The sequence below is a fragment of the Larimichthys crocea genome, chromosome III (assembly GCF_000972845.2).
Source record: "Larimichthys crocea isolate SSNF chromosome III, L_crocea_2.0, whole genome shotgun sequence".
Lineage (NCBI taxonomy): Eukaryota > Metazoa > Chordata > Actinopteri > Sciaenidae > Larimichthys > Larimichthys crocea.
Window position 1 is genome coordinate 45,791,051 of NC_040013.1, and position 22,628 is coordinate 45,813,678.

The window sequence follows — 22,628 nt, forward strand, 5'->3', positions numbered from 1 at the left end:
TTATGTAGGAAAGTGAACTAAACACACACACACACAGAAGAAGGGAGAGAGAGAGAGAGAGGGGCCATATGACCACATCCCTGCAGTGAAATGACCCCATTCACTCAAGTTTCTCCTGTAACTTGTCCAGCACATTGATTATAGCTCCGTACCAATGCAGGATTTCTGTAGTCTATCACACAGATCCAGTGATTCAGTGCTGAGCTTACGAGGAGGGGGGGCTTAGTGACAAGAGATCATGAATTAACATTACTTCCATGCATGACACTAATCTTGTCTTAATTACGCAATTAACTATCTGTCTTCATATAGTGCACACTTCAAAAGAGTCTCCTCGCTGTGTGAGCACATATCTCACTGTGACTGAGTGGCAGTGGCACACTTTGTGTCTTCCTTCCATCAGGACAAACAGGCTCTGTGGACGGGCTGTCACTGAGCGTCATGTGGGCGTCACTGGGTGTGATGGAAACACAAACGTGAGGTTACTCCGACTCTTTCAGCGACGCCTCTGTGCTAATAAAAGTGACAGATAGATTAGCTGTCTGTTGGGAAGTTGGGCTCGACGCCTCCAAACGTGTCCGAAACACACACACACACACACACACAGCTTTGTTAAACGAAGGCAACACACACACACACACACACACACACAGCTTTGTTAAACGAAGGCAACACACACAGTCCTGTTAGGATAAACTCCGGTGACAGTAACAGCGACAGGGTGAACATGAATTCATGCTACAAACTTTGACAACTTCGTAGCATAACGCAGTATTACAAGCTAGTGCTAACTTGAAAGATACCGTAAATAAAGACATTTAAGACTGAGGTACAAGTTATAAAGTGTTAAAATTAAATATATATATAAATAAGTACTTTTCCATCACTTACCATCTTCCTTTTCGTCGAAAACTGGTCTCTTAGAAGAACTATTGGCTCCCATCCTCTTCTTCCACTTGCCCCAGTGAAACATTGATGCTCAGATTGCATTCCTCGCCTCTTGAAGAGAAACTACAGCTCTGTGTTGGACACCCTCCTCAAAAGACAGTAATCATTACCGTACATTTCACCCCCCTCCCAAAAAAAAAAAAAAAAAAAAAAAAAACACGTCCCCGTTATATCGCTTTTTATTTTATTATATATTTTTTTTATCCGTTATTTCTACTGCCGACAATTTGGAGCACCGCGACTTTAAAGTCTCTCTAAACCCGGGGAGAACAAATGTAGCAGGAGGCGACGGACCGCAAAATGTTTGAAGAAAGAAGAGACTGCTCGGTTTTTGTTACTGTTGGAGGTAAATACAATCACTCGGTACTGGTTGTGTTCAGTTGTCTTCCGGAGCCTGCCAGCAAAAAAACCGAGAGACTTATGTTTGTCCGTGCTGAGAGTAGGAGCTGCGTCGAGGTACACACGGTTAGCTAAAGGAAAACAGGAAGTCCGCGGGTTTTGCCTTAAAAATAAAAGCACACGGATACCGTCGAAGCGCTGCAGTCAGCTCAAATTAGTAATGACTGTAGTGGCATTATTTATATGTAATCGGTGCAATGTGGCTATAAATTAACTGAACAAATTAATTTGAAGAGTTCACATGGTATAGTCTCGTTCGTGTACTGGTTACATTTATACAGTGCTTTATCTTAGATGCTCAAAGCGCTTACAGTGAAGGGGAGGAAACCAACCTCAACCAGTAAGTGTAGCACCCACCTTGCGTGATGCACTTAGTAACCAGAAATACACATCTGACATACAAAATTAATTTATTAATGACTAAATGTCTTGACATATGCAAGAGAGTGGTGTCTGTTACAATGACCCCCCCACTGTGTGCATATATAAAAACAGAACAAAAAAAAAGAAAGAAAGACATTTGATTAATATCTTTCAAAAAGCCCTTCCGGTGTAGTTTCATCCTTGCTCCTGTACTTTTACAGTTTGCCAAGCAGACCTTTATATTGAAAACCCCAACCGGAAGCGCGCCCCTGGTATTCTGACTAACTTGACAGTTGTTGGAGTAGTGTGACAGTTTCTGGCCAGTGACTGTAGTCGACGTAGCTCTGTATCACAGACTGTCATGCATATCAACACATAAGGAGCATCCTCTCTGTAGGTGAAGCTCGGTATAAACTGGAGGGCTTCCATCCCTCGTTAGTAGCAGAAAACTGCTGCTGCTCTCTCTCTTCAGCCTAAACAAGCCTGAGTGAATTATTCCACACAATCACATTAGAGGATGAGTGGGTGGCGCCGGCCGAATCACTGAGGGGGAAAGGGGATTTAACACTTTGTAGGTTTATTTGCTCCTGTTGCTGCTCTGCAACAATAGTGCGCATTATAAAGTGCCACATATAGTCAGCGTAGCTTTTACATTTCACTAATACGCTTGAAATGTTTGAGAAAAACTTCTGGTTGATGTCTCCTTACACTGCCGTTGGTTACACGTCACGGATACAGTTCGTCTTGTTTGCACGTGGACAGTCGCCGTAGTTTGTGTTGCTCCTCGTTGCTATGGTTACGCCGTCAAATTCGTGAGGCGGTTAGTTAGCTAAGTGAGCTTCACGTTTTTCCTGCTGTTTTACAACCTCTCTGTTTATAAAAAAGAAGACACCGAGACAGGCTGACACTTTACGAATATGTTTACTGAAATAGCAGGTAAGATAATGTGTCGTTCATATAGTAGTTGACCTGTATTTGCTAATGTTAGCTGTCGTTGGGCAGCAGCAGTGGATGGACAGCTAATACCTGCTTGTACGTAAAATAAGTCTGCCACTTAATGTGACACTTACACGAACTTGTTTATTTTCAGACACAGGGGCACAGTGCAAAAGGACACTTGAACACCCTGAAGAATAGTCTGTGTACACGGAATATATCCGCATCACTTCCACAATGTCGTCCCCAGAGAAGGAGGAGGAGGAGCAGGCTCCTGGCCAGCAGCTAAGCCTTGTCTTGAGGGACAGTGTTGTCAAACCACTGGCCCCCCTCATTCCGCCTGAGGATGCTGAGCCACAGCAGCTCCCTAAAAATTATTCAACAGACATATTGTCTCTGAGCAGAACAAAGCTGCAACATGTTCCAGAAAGTGTTTTGAGAAATAGCTCAGTAAAGGTCAGTTTGGACTTCACTGTGCATTTGTCAACCTCTGCCCACCTACCTACAGCTGCTGCAGCGGGTTTTCAAGCAACATTTTATATCTCAGTATAATTTGTTCTTCTGCAATATCTGTTCATCCAAACTGTTCTCTTTATCATCTTCAGTATTTATATCTTGAAGGCAACCAGATACCCAGTATCCCAGGTTCATTGTTCGTCAGCTTGCCTAACCTGCAGTGGCTGGACCTCAGACATAACCAAATTGCATCACTCCCTGCCAAAATTGGCTTGCACAGGTAGGTCACTTATGCAACTGCTCTTTCAAATGCATGCTGATTGAATCCAAACCCCTAGTACAAATACAAGTACAATATGTTTCAGAATATCTTTAAATAAGATTCTTTTATATTTTAGACTTCTGCTCTCAGCCCTTGCAGTCATCTAATAATCTATGATTTCATTCATGTAGATCTCTGAAAACATTACTCCTGGAAGGAAATCCTATCTCAGAACTTCCACCAGAGTTAGGTGAGTTCAGTTCAGTTCATGTCTCTGTCCTTTCAAATAACAAGCTGTCCTTTCACTCATTTTGATCAGGCGCATTAGCAGCAAAAAATACAAACGCTTTTGTTTCTGCTCCTGTTTTTCTTGACTTGAAGTGAAAGAAATCTTCAAGATTTCTGCATACAAAAGGTTTACTTATCTCAAACTGTGTTCACAGATTAGTTCAAATCAATGTTCTGCTTTGCTTTGTTGGCTCGTCCACCCGACAGGTGTGGCATTTGTCAACAAAATTTGAGAAAATTAAACCTTTTGTTTGTATAGAAGTCCTCGATCTTTTACTCCAACAAAGTAAAAACAAGAGTGTTGTGTTTATATTTTTGATGCGCACTGATTACATACAATGAATAACTAGTGTCTGTTAACAGAAAGAATACACGGCACATTTTCAATGTTTTGCGTCTCTCTTAGCTGTTGGCACTAAAATTATTACTGATACACTGTTGCTTGCGTGTATAATACATTCACGTTTGCAATCAGTATATATAATATGCAAGATTTCTCTAATAACACACTTATTGTAAATTAATCTTGATTGTAGTAAACATAGTTGTAAGGCATTCTTTATTTTTCCCTTTTCCCAGGAAATGTGATCACCCTCAACGGCCTGCTTCTGAGGGACTGCCCTATCAGTTTCCCTCCACGAGACATTGTGAACCAGGGGGTCCAGGGCATCCTCCAGTACCTCAGGACTGTTTTGGCTAATCGACCCGTTAGCACAAGGAAGACCACCCCAGGTGAAGCAAAGGCACCTTAACTTTGAACAATGCAGCAGCGAGTCGTTCAGTATGCACGTGCGTTCGAGCCATCTGCTCTTTTTTGTCGAAGATAGGACGGCTGGCCACAAAAATAGCTCCTTGCCCTGGTACCACTTCACTGGTGTGACTTCTGTTGCCTTGGAGACGGCGCGTGCCACTCGGCTGACTCTTTTTTCTTTCTTTTTTTTACCCCCCTTGTGTTCCAGCTCTGTAATATTTTTAGCCAGATGAAAATGATCGATAACCTGTGGGCTCTAAACAGGAGCTCTCTGTCACTAAGCACTGTCTGGAGGTAATCACTGTGAGAAGCCCAAGACAGCCCTCCACAGGAGAGGCTGCTGCTGCACAATGAGCAGAGCCAAACCCCTCAATCAAACGATTTATCTCCCTGCCTACATGAGCATTAACATAGGCAGGGTTCCGGCCTCCTGGGGGAAATCTCCTTTCATTTAATTGGCTTAGAGTATAAGTTTAGCAGATTTGGATATATATTATTCATTTACATATTGCATTGTCATCAGCCTTTTTAAGCTGCGATAACATCGAGTGTTTAGCCTGTTTGTTTCTAATTATCCTACAACATACACATGGGTAAATATTAATGTTTCACCCTTTATTTTCTTAATTCAGTAAAAACTTGCTGGTCACATATTCATTAAGTAAAGAGTGTTTTATCTGCTAATATTAGTTATGTAAATTTGTCTGTAAAATTCTGGCATGTCTTCGCTGTAGTTGGAAAAGAACTCTATGAGTAATTCTTCATTTTCAACCAGTTCTCATCGTGTGCTTTTACCAACAACTACAGCTGTAGACAGCAATGATTGTTGCCAGTGTTAGCTGCCCCCACACATTATACTTGTGGCTGCCATGGTTGTTTCATTGGTAGAGTTGCCAGAGGTGGAGAAGCTCCAGCTGTCAGAGCTGATGGGATCCAGTATGGAGGAGCAGGATGATTCGGTGGATGAGCAGGAGCTGCAGAGATTCAGGGAACTCAAAAACAAGATGATCCTGCTGGACAATGCTGAGCTGGACTCAGCATCACAGAGCGATAGAAACCCAAAGTCAGCCCTTCTCCCTGTTATCAAAAGGTAAGTTAAGTATAAGACACCTGAAAAGGTGAGAGAAAATGCTTTGTTTGGGGATATAAGCTGATTTCTTAGAGAAGATTGATACAATTTTTATCTCTGTACATTAAATATGGAGCGAGGAATGGAATCAAGGGAAAGAGCTAGCCTGGCTTTGTCCAAAGGATACAAAATCTGCCCTCCAGCACCTCTAAAGCTTACAAATTATTTAATTAAAGTAATAATACTTTGCACAAATGGCAATTTTCCGCAGGGGGTTTTGGGCCATACCATTTCTTCGGATGAACCAGTGGAGTTGCCTGACACCTGATCCTGGTCAAGAAATAGTCACACATTGTCATTTTTAAATGGATTTTTTGTTCTTTAAACTGACTAAGCTAAGCAAGCACCTGCTGGCTTTAGCTCCATGTTTAATGAATATGAGGTATTGAAAGCCAGGTTAGCTCCATGTTTAATGAATATGAGGTATTGAAAGCCAGGTGCAAGTGTGAGTTGCACCAGTAAAATATTTTTTTCCTCTGCAGTGAGATCAAAAAGAATATAATTATATTATATATATATTATATAATTTCTCATGTTGCTGTTTTTGTACAATACACTGGACAACAAATACATGTTGGGCTGGAATAATTTTTCACCTGTTCAGATCTACTGTGCAATGACATTTAAAAGTGTTATTGTCTATCTAACCACAGCACAGAGGAGGTGAATTAGTTTTGTTTCAGTAAATAACTTTTGTGCTGAGGTTTCAAGTTGTGGTGAAGGGCCAAGTATATGGCATGGTGCCTCAGAAAGAAAGAAAAAAAGAAAAAAAATGATAGCAAAAGACTTTTTAATGACATTCTCTGCAGAGGAGACCAAGTGATAAAAATCTCCCAGGCTGTCTCCGCTGGGACTCAGAGCTCGGGAGAGCAATAAAAATAAAGCATTTTGTTTCAATGTATTTGTCAGTAAAAAAGCAACCACCAAGGCTGGCATAATTCCCGAGCTCCCCCTGCTTGTTTCAACCTGGAGGAGTCCAGAAGAAAGGAGAAAAGAGAAACAAGCTCTTCTTGAGCAGAGAAAGAAGTAAGTGTATGTCTGCTATAAGAGTTCAACATAATAAATACCCTACTGACTATCCTACTACACCACATTTGGACTGTTAAATTACACTGGGCCAGGTAACACCAAAGATAAGACAGCATGTTCTTTCATAAAGTAGGGTGATGTTGTGTTTCATTGGCATTTGCCCAAGTAAGAAATCCATAATATGTCCACTATGTAAAGAATAATCAATGTTTACAGGCCTCTTTGCAACCATTTAGACACACACAATACACGAAGAACCGCTTTGCTTGACATAGATCTATGACAGTAAATTGTTGTTTGGCTCTCCCATAGAAGCCAAGAGACCCTTCAGAAGTGGCGCACACAAGCCAAGATCACACAGAGGAAAAAATTCTCTGAGGGAAAGCAGAAGGAGCATGAAAGACAAAGAAAACGAGAGGTACGTGTGGAATAAATCACCTCAGTTTACATCTGTCAACCTGCCAGCCACAAGGGGGCAGTACAGCACCACCTTTGTCACACTGGGTAGAAGGCGATGACAATAAATATGAAAAGACTACAAGATAAAACATTTGAATGCCAGTGAATGCCTTCTCAGGTAGTTGCTTGTTGTTGGAGGCAGCAACAGATGCCTGTGATGGAGTACGCTGCATCAGTGATCACACAGCAGCAACGTATAGCTATCAAAGCTCTAGCCATGCACAAACTGTACACAAAGCAGACGGATGGTTTTGAGTAATTTGACTGTCAGCAGCATTTCTATGCATGCAGCTGAGGAGCAGTTCATAATATTTCAGTTCAACAAGCAGCATCAGTGTAATATTCACTGAAAAATGTAGGTTGTTTGTATGTGTCACAACGTCGCTGCACTATGCATCAAAGTCCTGTTGTACGTGATAATGAACATCGTTTTCTCTGTTGCAGGAAGCAGAAACCAATTCAAAATCTGGTGTAGAGGATAGCAGCGATTCCCCTCGGATTCAGACACCCGACAAGTTCATCACAGAGTGGCAAGATGACAAGTAAATGGAAATTCTGAGTGATCAAAAGAAGAGTAGTACATAACATGCTGGAACCTTGGCCAGTATAAGAATTAGACTCAGACCTGCTGCGTCATTGGCAAAGAATGCTTTTTAAATTAGTCATGTCAGTAGGACTGGTAGTGTTGGCACTGAATGTAAAAAATACTGGGTACATTTTCTGATGTTCAGTTGCACAATCAACATCTGACTGTCTCAAAGTTTAAAAATCCCTCCCTAAAATGTAAATGCTTCTGCCTTATCTCCATCAGCTCCTTTGTAATGCAGATTTAAGTCATCTCAGCAGTGTACCTGATGAATACTTATACTTACATGATGTACATAGTGTATCTATGTGCAGACATTCAGTGTATACAATTTCAGCAGTGATTCTGAACATCTTGATCCTGTAGGCCTGCAGAGATAACAGGTCTTTGTCCACACCTTAAGGCATAAATGGATCCACCAAATTGTATTTTTTATGGTCTAGAATTGCCATGCAGATGCAGGTAGAAAGCTAGAGACACCTAGTGGACAACAAGAGCATGTACACTCATGACAAAACCAGCAGTTTCTTTTGTTCTTCTTAAGCAACATTGTGCCTAAAATCAGATAAACCAGATTAGATAGTACACCTTAGACATGTCTGCTTTTATTGATAGAATAAATCTAAATGAGCCGGTCACAGGTGGGCTGTTTTAAACCTTTTTAGCCCAGATATAAAGGCTCTAATACACTGACCATGTAAGCTTCCAAATATTTTGTCTTTCGGTATGAAATTTTGACCTTTGACCTGTGTGCCCCCCACCCAGATCATCTTATAAGCTGGTGCGGCAGATCAGCGCCCTTTGTGAGAAGATGCAGGAGAGACGCAGGAATCCCAGGGGCGCGACCACCGAGCAGATGGCATCAGCAGAGAAAGATGTGGCAGAGGTCAGGCCTATACTTCATTATTCACACTGCACATCTATATTGACCTCACAGGTTATTGATCTGAATTTGTTTGTTTCTTCCCAGATGAGGAAGTTACAGACTCGTCTTCTAGAGAAGAGGAGACTTTGGGGACACGATCCTGAAATGTCTTCCTACGCAGAGGACACCTGGCAGAGTTTCCTCGAGAAGTGACCGAGATTATGATGCCTGTCAAATTCCTGCTGTTTGAGTTTTGTGGTATTGAATTCATACTCAAAATTAATTGTCGACACTGATCTCTTCACCTTTGTAATGCTCATTTCTTAAAAGTAAATGTCACTTGGAAAGTGAAATTTTCCATAGTATGATTCTTTCTTTCTTTTTCTTTCTTTCTTTCTTTCTTTCTTTCTTTCTTTCTTTCTTTCTTTCTTTCTTTCAAGTTTCAAGTTGTGTCAAGTTTCACATTTACTTTACCATGTTTCCATTTAGTAGCTTAAATATGTGCAAAAACTAAACATAGTGCTGCTCCATATTTACTGTGTGAAATTAAGCTTATCCGCTGTTAAATGTTACACGTCTCACCAGATATTAAAACCTCAGGTTCCACCACACAAAGTCCTTTAGGGGAGTTAATTAGAAATGTTTAAATAAAGCTCAATTCATCCATCCTTTATCATCAGCCTGTCATATAAAAGATAATAACAGAGGAGGGTTACAGCAGGTAAAGTGCCAAATTGGAGAATTTCGAGGGCATTTTATCAAATATCTCACTGTAGTCGAGATTGTTGGCTGCATTTTTTAGATTAATATTTAAATGCCGCTCATATTCATCTCCCATGTTACGACCGTAATGCTGTCAACACATTTAAAAAATGCATCATATTATTTTTTTCCACGTTCAAGTGTAATGGTAGTATAAGTTTGGAGCAAAGCGAAATGAGCTTCTCGCTGTGGAAAGCGGAGGCATCCCCGAGGTAAAGTCCTCACTAATGAATAGCATCAAACAAGTCAAAGTGAGACAGAGAAAGGGTAGGCCTTGTCTTGGGAGATTTTCTGCTCCTCTAGCACAGAGAGCGTGATGTCAGCGGTGGCAGTACTGTTGTAATTGACTTGGTGGGGGTGATGGCGTCATTTTATGCCCTGGTGTAGCCTCCTGCTCCAATAGCGAAGGGGAGACGGATCTTTAGCCGACGCGACCGTGGCTCCCTTGGCCGGGATCGAGCACCGCCGAGCCGGACACTTCACGCCGGGAAACATGGAGGCTGTGGCCGAGGAGCTGCGGGCCGGCTCTCGGGTACCTGTCACTATCGATCAAATAGTTAACGATACACTGGTGGTGACGCTGACCTATCGAGAAAGGAGCTACACGGGGATATTACTTGATTGCAACAAAAAGTGAGTGTCGTTTGGTTTGTTGTCTTTATACATTTATGTGTTTAAAAAATCATTTGCTAAACTCGGCTAGCGGCTAATCTACCTTTGATGCTAACGAGTCAGAGCTAGCTGTTAGCATACAGGCCCTCCATACAAAGACTCGGAGTCAGGTTATTGTAGCTGACAGGGGAGCTATCTGCTAGCTGCTCGGCTAATGGCAGACTCATTTTATTTTATCTCATAATGAAACGGTGTAATGCGTTATGTCACGGTGGTGAGACACTGTATGTCAAGATAGTGACTGTGTCCACAAAGCTTGTTAGTGACTTCTCCTGAACAATAACTAATGTCAATGGGTTCATCTATAGCTTATTGTTAGCCTAATCAAATACAGAGCAGCTCAAACGTTTTCAGTAAATGCTAGGCCCTGCCTCAACACTATTCTGTATATTAGTTATGTTTGGATGTATTTCCACGTGCAGACAGTATTGCATTGTGTGTCTGCTTTTCTGGAGTGATGTCCCACTCTGAATAATGTCAAATACAGTAGGTGTTTTGAGAAACAGCCCTGTAGAAAGCAGTCACTTTTCATGTGTAGACACAATGGAAAAAGGCAATAAAGACACATGTGGGACTTGATCAAACACAACTCTCTGCTGCTTTTTTTTTTTTTTCTTTGAACCTGGTTCTTCTAAGACACAGTGATCATCTGAGGCTGTGTGTTTGACAAGAAAAGACCTTTGTCCTTTTGTCAAGTTAATTACAACACAAGCCAGTTCAAATGAAAAGCCACATATGTATCATTTGACATGTATCACTGTCATGTCTTATCTGGCCTTCTCTCTGTGTGTGTGTGTGTCACATGCATAAGCCCTGTGTTGCTCTTGGTGCTGTGTACCTTAAAAGCCACTGGCTTTAGACTATTTATAGACTACCAGAATCAGAATCTGACCAGCTTTGCCCCTTAGTATGCTTAGATAGTTTTTCATGTGAGAGCTCAAGCTGTCCTGAAAATAACCCACCCAAATGGGAAAAGGCAGTCCTTGGAATCACTTAAAATAGGCCTATATTTCAGGCCTTGTCACTGACAAAATTTGACTTCTTCTTCCTTTTCAGCTCATGGAAATACATTTCCTGTCATTGTCTCCCACAGCTTATTTTAATATATATATATTTATCATCCTCCAGGTCTATCATTCAGGCAGATCTCTGCATTTAGTTTACACTGTACACAACATGAAATGGCAACAGTGTGAGGAATCGTGGCTGTTCATGCGCCGCGTCCTTGTACTGTGCTTAACTAGCACTGCCTGTTCCCTGTCACAGGCGGCCGTGTTTGTGCCGTGTCAATCATTATGAAGGCTAATATTCGGCTGCTTTGGGGGGGGGCATATAAAAAAAAAAAGGTGAGGGGAACAAGCTGCACCAAGAGACTATTATTCGGAGGTGCTTGCCAGTTACCTCTCCTGGGGAGGAAAACAGGCTCCCCAAATGTGTACTAATTAATAATCCCACCACACATAAGCCCTGAGTAGACACGGATGCAAAAACAAACTGAAATCTCCTGGCTCCTTCCCTACATCTCTGAATCCCGAGTGATTCATGGGATTGTTTTTGTTCAGTCAGATGTTGGGGAGGGTGGGGGGGGGGGTGTTCCTGGGCATCCTGTAGTCTCTTTGTCTGCTGTCTCCTGACTAAAGCAACACAGCCATGTTACTGTTGCCTGCCAGCCACCTCTCAAAGACTCCTTGGGCAGTTTTGGGCCTTCTTTGGACATGTTACCAAAAAGAACACATAAAATCACTCAAAGGGAGTCAGCGATACTATTGCAGCAGAACAGATAAACCGCCTGGGTGCTCGCAACCCCCCCCCCCCCCCCAAAAAAAACACACACACACACACACACACACACACAGACACGTAAAGAATTTTCAGCATACAGGTGACGGGGAGAGAGAGAGGAGTTCAGACAAAGTCAAACAAAACAGTAAAATAGGTTTTCCTACTCAAAGTCTTGGCAGGCCTCTTCTAGGACATGGTGTGCACAGCTTCATGTACTCTTTTTGTCTAATTGAAACTGCACAGTACTTGATTTGTGCTGTTATCTGACCTGGTGAAATACACACACACACACACACACACACAGCATTTCAGTATCGTTTTTGTGAAGGAAGTTGCTTAACTGGCTAAAAACATTTGAGAAATGCTTGTCATGTGTAACAAGAATGTTTGTCTTGGCTTGCATGGACTTCACTGTAGCGCTCTAATGAAGCTCACTGAGACACAGTTATTCATTTGTTGTTGCTTTTTTGCCCCCCCCCCTTCTTGTTTTTCTTAGGACCGGGCTATTCTGTCTACCAGATTTCACAGCAAAACCCGGTGACTGCCCGATATCTAAACCCGCTTGTGAAATCCCTGAAGTTCTGAGTGAGGAACCGGTTTCCAAATCTCCCAGCCAGGCATCACACAGACCAAAGGATGAAAACACTCTTCCTGAAAGCAGCATACCTACTGCACCTCTTCCCTGCCCCGTACCCACACCAGTGCCAGCTGGACAGACTCCCTACCCTCCTTATTTTGAAGGAGCCCCCTTCCCTCAGCCCTTATGGGTGCGCCACAGCTACAGCCAATGGGTACCTCAGCCCCCTCCGCGACCAATCAAGAGAAAGAAGAGGCGAACGCGAGAGCCGGGCCGCATGACCATGAGTACTATCCGTCTGCGGCCACGGCAAGTACTGTGTGAAAAGTGCAAGAACACACTGAATAGTGATGAGGACAGCAAAGATGGCATAAGCAACAATAAGACTTCTAGAAAAGAGAATGCACTACAGAGCGATGAAGACGGCGACGACAAGGACACCCCCTCTAAGTTGTCGAGAAAAGAGGATGTAGTTGCGACCAAGGACACTAAGAGACGTGAAAATGGCACCAGCCTTGACAGCAAGCGCCTCAGGAAGGACAAAAGGGGGGAAGCTGAAGGGGAGAAGTTCCCCGGAGGTGACGTTATCCCCCACAGTCCTGTCATAAAGATCTCCTACAGTACTCCACAGGGCAAGGGGGAGGTCATGAAGATCCCTTCCAGAGTCCACGGTTCAGTAAAGCCCTTTTGCCCCAAGCAACTGGTGCAGAATGGCGTGGGAGAAAACGACAAGACGCCTTCTGATCCCACCAAGGAGCAACGGCACATTCTAGATGCCACGAGGTCTGGCCTCACTGTGTCCATTCCCAAACTCAAACTAACCAGGCCTTATACAACTGTGGGTCAGGACTTGCCTTCTCCAAAGATCCGCTTGAGACCCCCTCAGAGGGAGGGTGAGGAGAGTGTGGTTGAGTATGAGGCAGAACTTGTAGGTGGCACCAGGAGACGAAGCCCCAGGGTGCCCGGTCCATGCCTCCCCCACTCTGAAGACTCAGGCGAAGGCAAAAACTCTCTGGAGTTGTGGTCAGGGAGTTCAGGTGAGGAGGCAGAGCGAGGCCACAGCGACCTCACCCTTCTCATCAATTTTCGTAAACGTAAGGCGGATTCTTCTAGCCTGTCAGTCTGCAGCAGCGACAGTCTAGATGAGTCCAAGTCATTCAGCTCTGACGGCACCTCACCAGAGCTGTGCGATCTGGCCCCAGGCGAAGACCTGTCCGTAACCTCATCGTCTGTACCCTCGCGGGAGGACTGCAAGACTGTGCCGCCGCTTACGGTGCGGCTTCACACCCGCAGCATGACAAAGTGTGTAACGGAAGAGGGTCACGCTGTGGCGGTGGGTGACATTGTGTGGGGGAAGATTCACGGCTTTCCCTGGTGGCCGGCACGCGTCCTCAGCATCAGCGGAACCCACAAACAGGAGACGGCCAGCTGCGAGGCCCAGTGGCCCCAGGCGAAGGTGGCGTGGTTCGGTTCTCCCACCACCTCCCAGCTCTCGGTTGCCAAACTGTCGCCCTTCAGAGAGCTCTTCAGGTCCCGCTTCAACCGCAAGAAGAAAGGGATGTACCGGAGAGCCATCTTGGAGGCTGCCAAGGCGGTGGGCCACATGAGCCCGGAGATTACGTCACTGCTTTCCCACTGCGACACGTAGGTTAGTTCACAACAGTTAGATGTTACATGTGGTTGCATCACATCTGTTTTTTAGATGAATGTTCTGTCTGAGACTTAAAAAATAGGGCTGGGTGATTTTTAAATACATAAACTCACCAAAACCAACATTTCTAATCTCTCCCCCACCTAATATATTATTTTCCAGTCACTAACTCCTTCTGACAGGCGATAACAACCCCTCCATCACACCCAAAAGAACAACAAGCTCAGGCCCAGAAGACACAAACAGTTTTGAGTGGTGGTCTAATTGATCACTGAAAATATACACTGTAACTAAGTTCTGCTCAGTCTGCACATAAAAAAACAAAACAAATTTATAGCAGCAGAGGATATGAAATGATTCGATTTATCTGATTATAATAACGGCTCAAGCCTCCAATTTGTTCCAAATATGAAGGTTCAGACTTATCCAGATGGTTGCACAGGAGACATGTCAGTGTTGTTAGAACTACAAAAATGAATGCGCACATACAAAACAGAGTTTTAATTTGGCCTGTTATTAAGTTACTCACAGACTTAACGTTAATTAGAAATGTTTGTCATTTTAATTGGTGAAAGTGTCGCATGTACGTGAAGTAAGGAAGCAGAAAGGGGGAAAAAAACAACTTGTGACATAGCAGATCTTTCTTTTAGCAGCTCGGGTGTCAGAAGTGTTAACACGACAACACAATATAATATGCTCAGAATGCTCACACTGTAGAGCCCTGATCTGCTAATGGCTTTACGTCCCCTAAAATATCCTGCACTCAAATATCAGACGCCGTGAAACTTTCACTGCAAGGACGGAGGATCTTATACACGTCTGTTATCATCTTTAATAAGTGAATCTGGCTGTTGATTGTGGAATAAATTCAGGTCCTGTTGCCAGCACTGCCCTTTAGATTTCTTTAAAAGTTTAAGGAGTCAAAATGACACCAACCTGCTTATTTACAAAGATAGTTTTGCCATGCCAGCCTAGAGACCCCGGCTACATTTTTGTCATGAAGGAGTATCTGTGTTCAAAGTGGCAAAACAAAAATTAATCCCAGCTTTAACGCGGGCACAGGCTGTACTGCTGAGTGTCAACAGGAACGGCGTGAGTCCCAACAAACGGACCCACTGCTTTAGCACAAAGGAAGCAGAGGTCCGCTGCAAGGGCATAAAAACAGGTTTTCTGCTAAAAGCACACTGTTGTGTTGTGTGTGTGTGTTGTGTGTGTGTGTGTGTGTGTGCGTGTGCGTGCTGAAGCTGTGCTGAAGCTATGCCAAGCTTTCTTTCCCCCTGCCTTCCTAATGCAAAGCTATGCCAAGCTTTCTTTCCCCCTGCCTTCCTAATGCATTTTCCCCTGTGTAGCCAAGCCGCAGGTCCTCAGCACACACTCAAAGGTTAAATATTGTCTTTGAGTGATATGAGAGACAGACAGGCAGCTCCCAACCCTTCTGTTGACTCTGTTATTGGCCCAGTAGCCAAGAAGTGGTTGGTCGTAGTTGAGAATGTACACAGTAAGGAGTAACGGCGAGCCTATATTTGGTCCTTTTTCCAGACCTCACAGAGAAAACGTGTTTTTTTTCTTGCTGTCAGCTACACGGAGGTTTCAACCCGCTGAAAAGTAGCTGACGTTGACGTCGCAGTGCTCCATAATCCTTACATGAATAGCATGACATGTCGAGAAGCACATCTCTCTTCGCCCCCTCCAGCAGATACGTGACCTGCCTTGTTTGCTCATGGTCTTTACTCTGCTCTTTCTCTCTCTTCTCTCCCGTGTACAGGCTGAGGACTGACTAGAGGACTGGCTTTTCTGAATTCTCAGACTCACTGTCATCAAGACCCAGGAAGGGAGTACGTGATGTTGCCACGGCTACTATTTATATGCCGTTTTTTTTTTGTTTGTTTGTTTTTTTTTTTGTTTTTTTATCTACATGGTTGGTTGAAAATGCCCGCCAAGGTGGAGTTTTGTTGAGTCTGGATAAGGGAGCAAAAAAAAAAAAAAAAAAAAAAAAGGCCAGCCTCATGGTCTGCTATGAACTGAACTATTCCTCTTTTTTTCCTTTTTTTCTAGATTTAATCATAATTCAATAGAGCCGAGTAACGACACTACAAGGACCCAAATGTATTTATTATCTGTAATGGTTTATCATGATCCACCCGTCTACTACAATCTTTGCAAAAACCTCCCAGTCTGCTGCTGTCATTATCGCGGTTCCTCGCCGCCGATGTGTTCACTGCGAGGTCCGACTCGTCCGGCCAGGGGAAGCCGGTGGCATTATCAAAAAAGGATTTTATCCTCCCGCCTCTCCTTTTTGGACGTGAGACGTTTGACCGCGGTTTCATAAAGTCTTACCCTGAGTCCTTCTTACTTCTGAAAAATGTGAACGGCTCTATCCAGAGGCCGTAGTGACTGTTCCAGCTCTCTTAGCGATGATCAGTGTTCCATCCTCGTAGCCTTCTGCGACTTTATTTGGATTTGTGGATGTATTTATACGGTTCCTCTCCAGAATCATATCGTGTCTCTATTCCATTTCATTTTTGAACTTTTAAAGAGTATCACGTCACCCTAGCGTTCCCCTCCCCCACCCTCCCAACTCTTCGTTTTCCTAAGATTTTTTTTTTCCTCACATCACTTTCATTATTTAAAGCGTCACGTTCAAGAAAAAAAAAAAGCACTTTATCTGTACCTTGGTGGCCTGCTGTAAGCTCACTGTCTGAAACACTATTTGCGAGATACAGCCCTGATAGGCAGCAGGGGAGTTCAGAAGTCTTTGTGGTTGACTATCCATGGCCTTGGAGATACACGCATATACACACACACCACACACACATAGACAAAAAAATCGTATCTATTTTATTTTATTTTATTACGATTCTGTTTTTTTTTTTTTTTTTGGGGGGGGGGGAAGGGGGGGGGGGGACACCAGACACGGATGGTTGTGTACACTGTATTCTCGCATTTGACTCGTTTCTCTCTCAGCTCATCTGCCACACACACACACACACACACACACACACACACACACACACACTACAAAAGTCTACGTTTGAACATTTCCACTGGAGAAACCTGGGTGAACAAATGTGTCAAAGCCCCCTATGCATTATCAGTTAAAGCTTTATGAGTGACTTTGGGAGAAAAAACAAAACAAACGTAACAACATGCTGTAAGAATACTGTGAATTCAACTGCTGAGTGTGCTGAAGAAAAAGCTCGCTACTAGTCGGAGCCCGCAGTCACTGAGTCGTTGAGTCAAAAGCAGACTGCACCGCTGACCTTTAGTGACCTTTGTGTTGAAAGCAGCACTGTTGGAATCGAGGAAGGGAGGGGCGGGCGGGTGAGTGGGTGGGTGGGTGTTTGGGGGTGCAGTTGAAGGCAAGAGACCACGGTTGTCAAGCACAGCCCGGTCTGTATTAAAAACTTAACCGAAGATTGCACACAGTCACGCTCAGCCAACCAGCCTGTCTCCTTTCTGCCTCTCTGGGAACACTTTGTTCAGCTCGAGGCTGAAAACTAGCTCATTGTCAGTGAGAGAAGTGTGTTTACGAGGGGAGCAGGTAACGCACTCCTCCCAGTTTGATAATCTGCGGTTTTGACTGTTTGCTGTCGAGCCCGGCTAGTTTTCCAGGCAGCCTTGCACAACGAGGAGCGGCAGAGTCTAAACGTAGTTCTGCCTGAGAGGGGAAACGGTCGTCAGGATTTTTTCCCCGTGTATGAGCAACATGGCTATCTACTGTTGCGCACGTTGGTCAATGTTATTGGCTACTTTCTTTTTTTGTTTTCTTTTTTACATGTACTGTACATAAAATAAAATATAAAGCAATATGTGTGCTAGTGTGGATGCATCACTTTGTCAAAGCACAGCCTCTGATATTCAGGTCCTGTTAAATCTACAGGTGTGAAATGGGTGAAAAGCCCCTTTTACTCATAACCCAGTTTAGCTCTGCTCAGCCTGTTTAAGCGGTTATAAAATGTCCTCTGTGGCTGCGGTTGGAGCTTCCCGCAATTAGAAAACAAAAAAAACCCTGATGTCACAGTGATGTCATCAGGGCTATTAGATTTCAGCTCCTGACTGAAAGACAGTCAGTGTAGAGTTTCAAAGAAATATAAGCACTTGCCAGGGGAGGAAGGGATGCTATCCAGTTGCATTATGGGAAATGTAGGATCCTGTGGTTTTGGACAGTTTGACAATTGTCTTTCTGGAAGTGTAAAACTAAACGACTTGAGTGGTCATTTAAAGGATCACTGTGTAGGATTTAGTAGCAGATTGCAACCCCTTCCACTCGCCCTGTTCTATGCGAGAAACTACAATGGCCCTGAAAGGCCTTATCTAGAGCTGGTGTTTAGTTTGTCCATTCTGGGCTACTGTAGAAATATAACAAACACTGTGGAAGAGCACACATGGCATCTGTAGATATAAAAGGCTCATTCTATGCTAACAAAAACAATGATTCTTAATTTAAAAGTGATTATACACTCATAAACAGTATAATATTCCATTTCTGCCATATTCTGCATATAGAGACTCCTAAATTTGACACACTGGACGTTCAATACAGTCATCACAGTATATGTGTATGAAAAGGGAATGAATTCATTAATAGAGCCTAGTTAATAACTCCTGTTGGTTATTGGCTTTATATATATTCTCCTGTTTTCTTTTAATGTTGAACCTTCACCGCTCTCAGTCCGAAGGGTTGCATACTTTAAAGAACAGCTTGACATTTTAGGACCTGTGTTTATTCACTTTTCTTGCGGACAGTTGGATTAAAAGATGAACACCACATTCATATGCTAAATACTCTGCTGCAGCCAGCACATGGTTAGCTTAGCATAGAGAGAGGAAACACAAGCAAAGATGAGCCTGGGCTGTTTCTTTCTGAGTCTTAAATTGTTTAAATGTAGACTGTAGTCTTTCGGTCTGTTGGGTCTGTCTTACACCTCAACTACTGGATGTCTGACTCATCTGTGGTCACATGTTTGCTGTCATCTCGCTGAATCTGCTCAGTTTGGGTAACAGCTTGAGACATGAGGTTTCTGTACTGCTAAAAAGGTGCTGCTGCTTTTTTATGCTTTTTTTAAATTAGATGTAGGAACCATTTAAAGGTCATTCAAACCACCAAAAATCACAGAAGCTTGTATCAGACACATCCTACAGTGCTATGACTGCACTTTTGAGTGGAAGTTGAACTAAATCCAGCGAGGTAATCGGCTCACCAAGCTGTCCAAAGCAGAAAAACATCCAGCGTTGTGTTGTTCACTGTATAATAGGCTCTTCTCGCTGCTTCCTTACCCATCTTCCAGCCTCTCCCTCAGCTGTAGCCATGCCAAGCGTGATGATTTGTAGCCTCTGTGTCATAAATAGGAGTGGTTAAGTATGTCTGTTGCATAACTAGTGTGTGGATAGGCTGGTCAAGGTGAGGTGACCTTCTGACTATCTCCTGATCAGATCATTTTACTATAGAGGCTTAGCTGTAGATCTCCCTTCCCCCCCACGCCTGCTCTCATTTCATAACTGCTCACAGTGTTTCCCTTGGACCAAAGCTGCCCCAAAGTAAACGGACTGATTCACCAGGGACGTGCCAAAAAAAAGTGTGTGGTATTAAACAGAAATAGACCAGTTTCAGTGTTAAAGGCCAGTACTATAGCTACTGGTAGCAATAGATCCTTTGGAAAATGAAAACACACACACACACACACATGTCAGACATGCCTGAGCATCACAAACTTGCCTTTAATCATGTTTTGTTGACTTTGCCTCCCTTAGATACACCCGCAAAGAATCAGAATCAGGAGATGGATACCGCTCTCTTATGTCTGTTTAATAGTGTCCCGAAATGGTTAGCTGAGCTAAGCATGAAGAGTGGAAGCAGGTTTTTATTCACATTAAACAAATGAGGTATAAAGTGTTGATTAGTGAGTTCTAAATATGCTGACGGGATTTTGGACAGAGACAGACGAGCTGTTCCATCCTGCTTCCAGTAATTCAAACAAAGCTTAGTTAGCACTCCCCTGATAGTGTGAAAATGTGTATTCTGACTAAAGCCTGAATGGATGCTGCATTGGACTGTGTTTTAACCTATGAGAAGCTGCTTAAAGTCAGAACACTAAGAATCTGAACAGTTATCGATAAATACTGGAAACAATGTTTGGTAACACTGAACGCTACCAACCTGAATATCAACGAATCATTAATTAGTAGGAAATAAATAAATAATGAACTATTAATGACTAATTACTTAAAAGACCAGCGTGTAGGATTTAGTGCCATTGAGCGGTGTGGTTCCTGACTGAAACCCTCTCGCCTCATCATCTACCTGGCGAGGAAGAGAAACTATGGTGGCCGCAAAAACCGAACCAAACGTCGAGTCAGTTTGTCCTTTCTGGGCTACTGTTGAAAGATGGCGGACTCCGTGGAAGAGGACCAGCAGCTTCGTAGTAACCCCTTATTAGGTCACAAATGTGACAAGCAGCTGCAGAGTTTTGCCTTGTAAGTTAAAAATTCCAGAGCTACTTGTCACAATCATGAATCATTTAGAGTAAGGTGTTACCACGACATTTTCATGGTCTGTTTGAGTAAGGCTGATTCATATCTGACGATCATAACACTGTAAACCTGCAAAAAGTCAACAGAACTGTTGTGTTCCTGCTGTCCTGCTGTGTTTTCAGGTTGAAAGTCCTGAGGTTTCCACTCAGTTAACATCTGATGCCATGGTTGTGGTTGCACTGCTGGTCGGTGTTGTTTCCCGTGTGTCAAAATCCTCCCATTGTTTTACAAAAATGGATTAAAAACTGCTCATTTCTGTGTTTAGCTACACAAAGAAAATGGAGGACTTCAAACAAGTGTGATACTGTGCTACATGAGACCTGAATCCCAGCTGAGTCCCAACATGTCTGTGGCTTTACAAAGCATTCGGATTATCGAAGGCAACACACACTTGCTGTGAAAGAACCTCGTTCATATCAGAGCAGATTGTCTGATGTTCACATTTACACCTTCACATATAAAAAGGTCACTGTCAGCCCGGTGGACACAGAACCCTGATTTACAGTTTAGATAAACCCATCTGGTTCTGCCTCTGTGTTTATTACAACGGCTGTGTTGGTTTTTCTAGTTTTGTGTTAAGTCTGCTCTTCCCGCAGGCAGGTTCCTCGCCATCTGAGGCTGTGTTTGGCTCAGTGGTTGTTGCTTAGTGTCGATCGCCACACTGTGCAGGTGAGGCTAGGGGGTGGGGGAGGAATGCAGGCAGGCATTTTCTCGACCTAGCTGTTGAGTCGCACACAAATAAACACGTGCGCTTATGCACAAGAGTCGTGAAACAAAGAAACTGTGTTTGCTGGGAGACCTGCAGGCAGGACAGCAGTGACCACTGTGGAGAGATTTATCATGCTGGGGGCAGTTTTTATTGAAGCGGAGCCAAAATCGCCTTCCACTGTGGATCCCCCGACTATGCAGGGGGAAATGTCTGCTCCAGTTTATTCACAATGGGCATTTTGGCATGTGTGTTCCAATGATATCTGTGATTCTGAGATAAGATTCAGACAAACACATGATCTTAACCAGAGTATGAGCTTGTAGCTGTGTATGGTGGCCCTGAGAGTTCAGTGCACTGCAACCAAAGAAGCACATGTAGAAAAGACACAATCATAGGAAGAAAACATACAAGTCAAATGTTGCAAATCACAATTTGCCTCAGGAGGAACATTCAGCACCCTCTGACCTTAGACCCTCAGTTCAAAGAAACCTCAGGAAGAGCCCTAGAGGAGACATCCCTCTCCCAGGATGACATCCAAGAGACAGAATCCCATTCCATACACATTTTGATGAACAAAACATACATGCAGCATAGCAAAACACGATGCAAACACAACCAAATACAAAAACAAGTTTCCATAGCACACTGAAAAAGACTGAACATGCCCGAGCATGCAAGCTGCTGCCAATCAGAATGTAAAAACATAAACTTTGTTAGCTGCTTTTCCAACACCGCTGACAGGCTGTCGTCATTTGTTTCTGTACTGGGCCTGCAGCTTGTAGGCTATTGTCATGCCATGTGTTGTGAAACTGGTCAGCGTGTTCTCAATTTGCCTGTGTTTTATTGCTTTGCACGGTATTTTGTTGATTTGTTTTCTTCATTTGCATGCGCTTTCTTCAACTGCAGGTCACAAAGCTGCACTGAGTAATACTAGAACACAAGGCCCAGTAGATGTTATGTAAGCCCAGCGCTTCATCTCCATACAGGTGGAGCGCGGTGGCGTACTGCAGCAGCCTACTTTACAAGTGGAGCTGTAAAGTAGGCCTCAGCCATATGCCTGTCCGGTCTGCAGAGATGGAACTAATTTAGATTTGAAAATCTATGGTCCAACATGTACTAACCCGTTCCACAAGCAAACAGGAGAGAACAACTGTCCTATTGTTGACATGAAAACACATGCACCTATACACATGCACATGCTTACACAACAAACACGCTCTGCCTCTCAGTAATCCCTGTATTTCCTGGAGTTGATGTGGAACTGCACCATCCATCCACATGTGCCGCTTTTTTTTAAACCCCCGTCCTCTTTGAAACCCGCTCCCAGACTTAGACCTGTTTGATAGATGCGAGCATGTGCTGGAGTTGCATCACTCTTTCCCCCTTCCACCACATTCCCATTCTCAGCATGTGGAGGGGTGCACCGCTGCTTCATGGATCAGTGCAGCGTAAATCTGGGACAAAAAAACAAAA

The 22,628-nt window shown here is 43.5% G+C and overlaps 3 protein-coding genes across 7 annotated transcripts in view; 2 read left to right on the forward strand and 1 right to left on the reverse strand.

Moving 5' to 3' along the window:
- The window catches only part of stk32c (serine/threonine kinase 32C), a 79,399-nt gene extending 77,661 nt beyond the window's left edge, over positions 1 to 1,738 (reverse strand). Inside the window, exon 1 of the mRNA XM_010739669.3 lies at positions 892 to 1,738. Coding sequence (XP_010737971.1) covers positions 892 to 973 — 82 coding nt within the window. The 5' untranslated portion in view covers positions 974 to 1,738. The remainder of the gene's footprint in view (positions 1 to 891) is intronic.
- A 725-nt stretch (positions 1,739 to 2,463) lies between these two features.
- Positions 2,464 to 8,820, forward strand: LOC104925912 (leucine-rich repeat-containing protein 27). The gene is made up of 11 exons (XM_010739655.3): positions 2,464 to 2,646; positions 2,801 to 3,102; positions 3,252 to 3,382; positions 3,556 to 3,614; positions 4,232 to 4,384; positions 5,292 to 5,493; positions 6,442 to 6,558; positions 6,874 to 6,979; positions 7,465 to 7,562; positions 8,372 to 8,492; positions 8,577 to 8,820. The coding sequence occupies exons 2-11, from the start codon at positions 2,884 to 2,886 to the stop codon at positions 8,682 to 8,684; spliced, it is 1,314 nt and encodes a 437-aa protein (XP_010737957.2). The 5' UTR covers positions 2,464 to 2,646; positions 2,801 to 2,883; the 3' UTR covers positions 8,685 to 8,820.
- Positions 8,821 to 9,317: 497 nt separating this feature from the next.
- pwwp2b (PWWP domain containing 2B) lies at positions 9,318 to 17,724 on the forward strand. Of its 5 annotated transcripts, none has more exons than XM_027277707.1 (4): positions 9,318 to 9,445; positions 9,621 to 9,866; positions 12,184 to 13,908; positions 15,681 to 17,724. In XM_027277707.1, exons 2-4 carry the CDS (start codon positions 9,727 to 9,729, stop codon positions 15,694 to 15,696), a joined length of 1,881 nt encoding a protein of 626 aa, XP_027133508.1. In that variant the 5' UTR covers positions 9,318 to 9,445; positions 9,621 to 9,726; the 3' UTR covers positions 15,697 to 17,724. The 5 variants fall into 5 exon arrangements, 3 of the variants coding, with proteins under 3 accessions (XP_027133508.1, XP_027133507.1, XP_010737958.2); XR_003462258.1 differs by having other exon boundaries at positions 9,334 to 9,866; positions 15,681 to 15,750; positions 15,971 to 17,724; XM_027277706.1 differs by having other exon boundaries at positions 9,334 to 9,500.
- Positions 17,725 to 22,628: the final 4,904 nt, after the last annotated feature.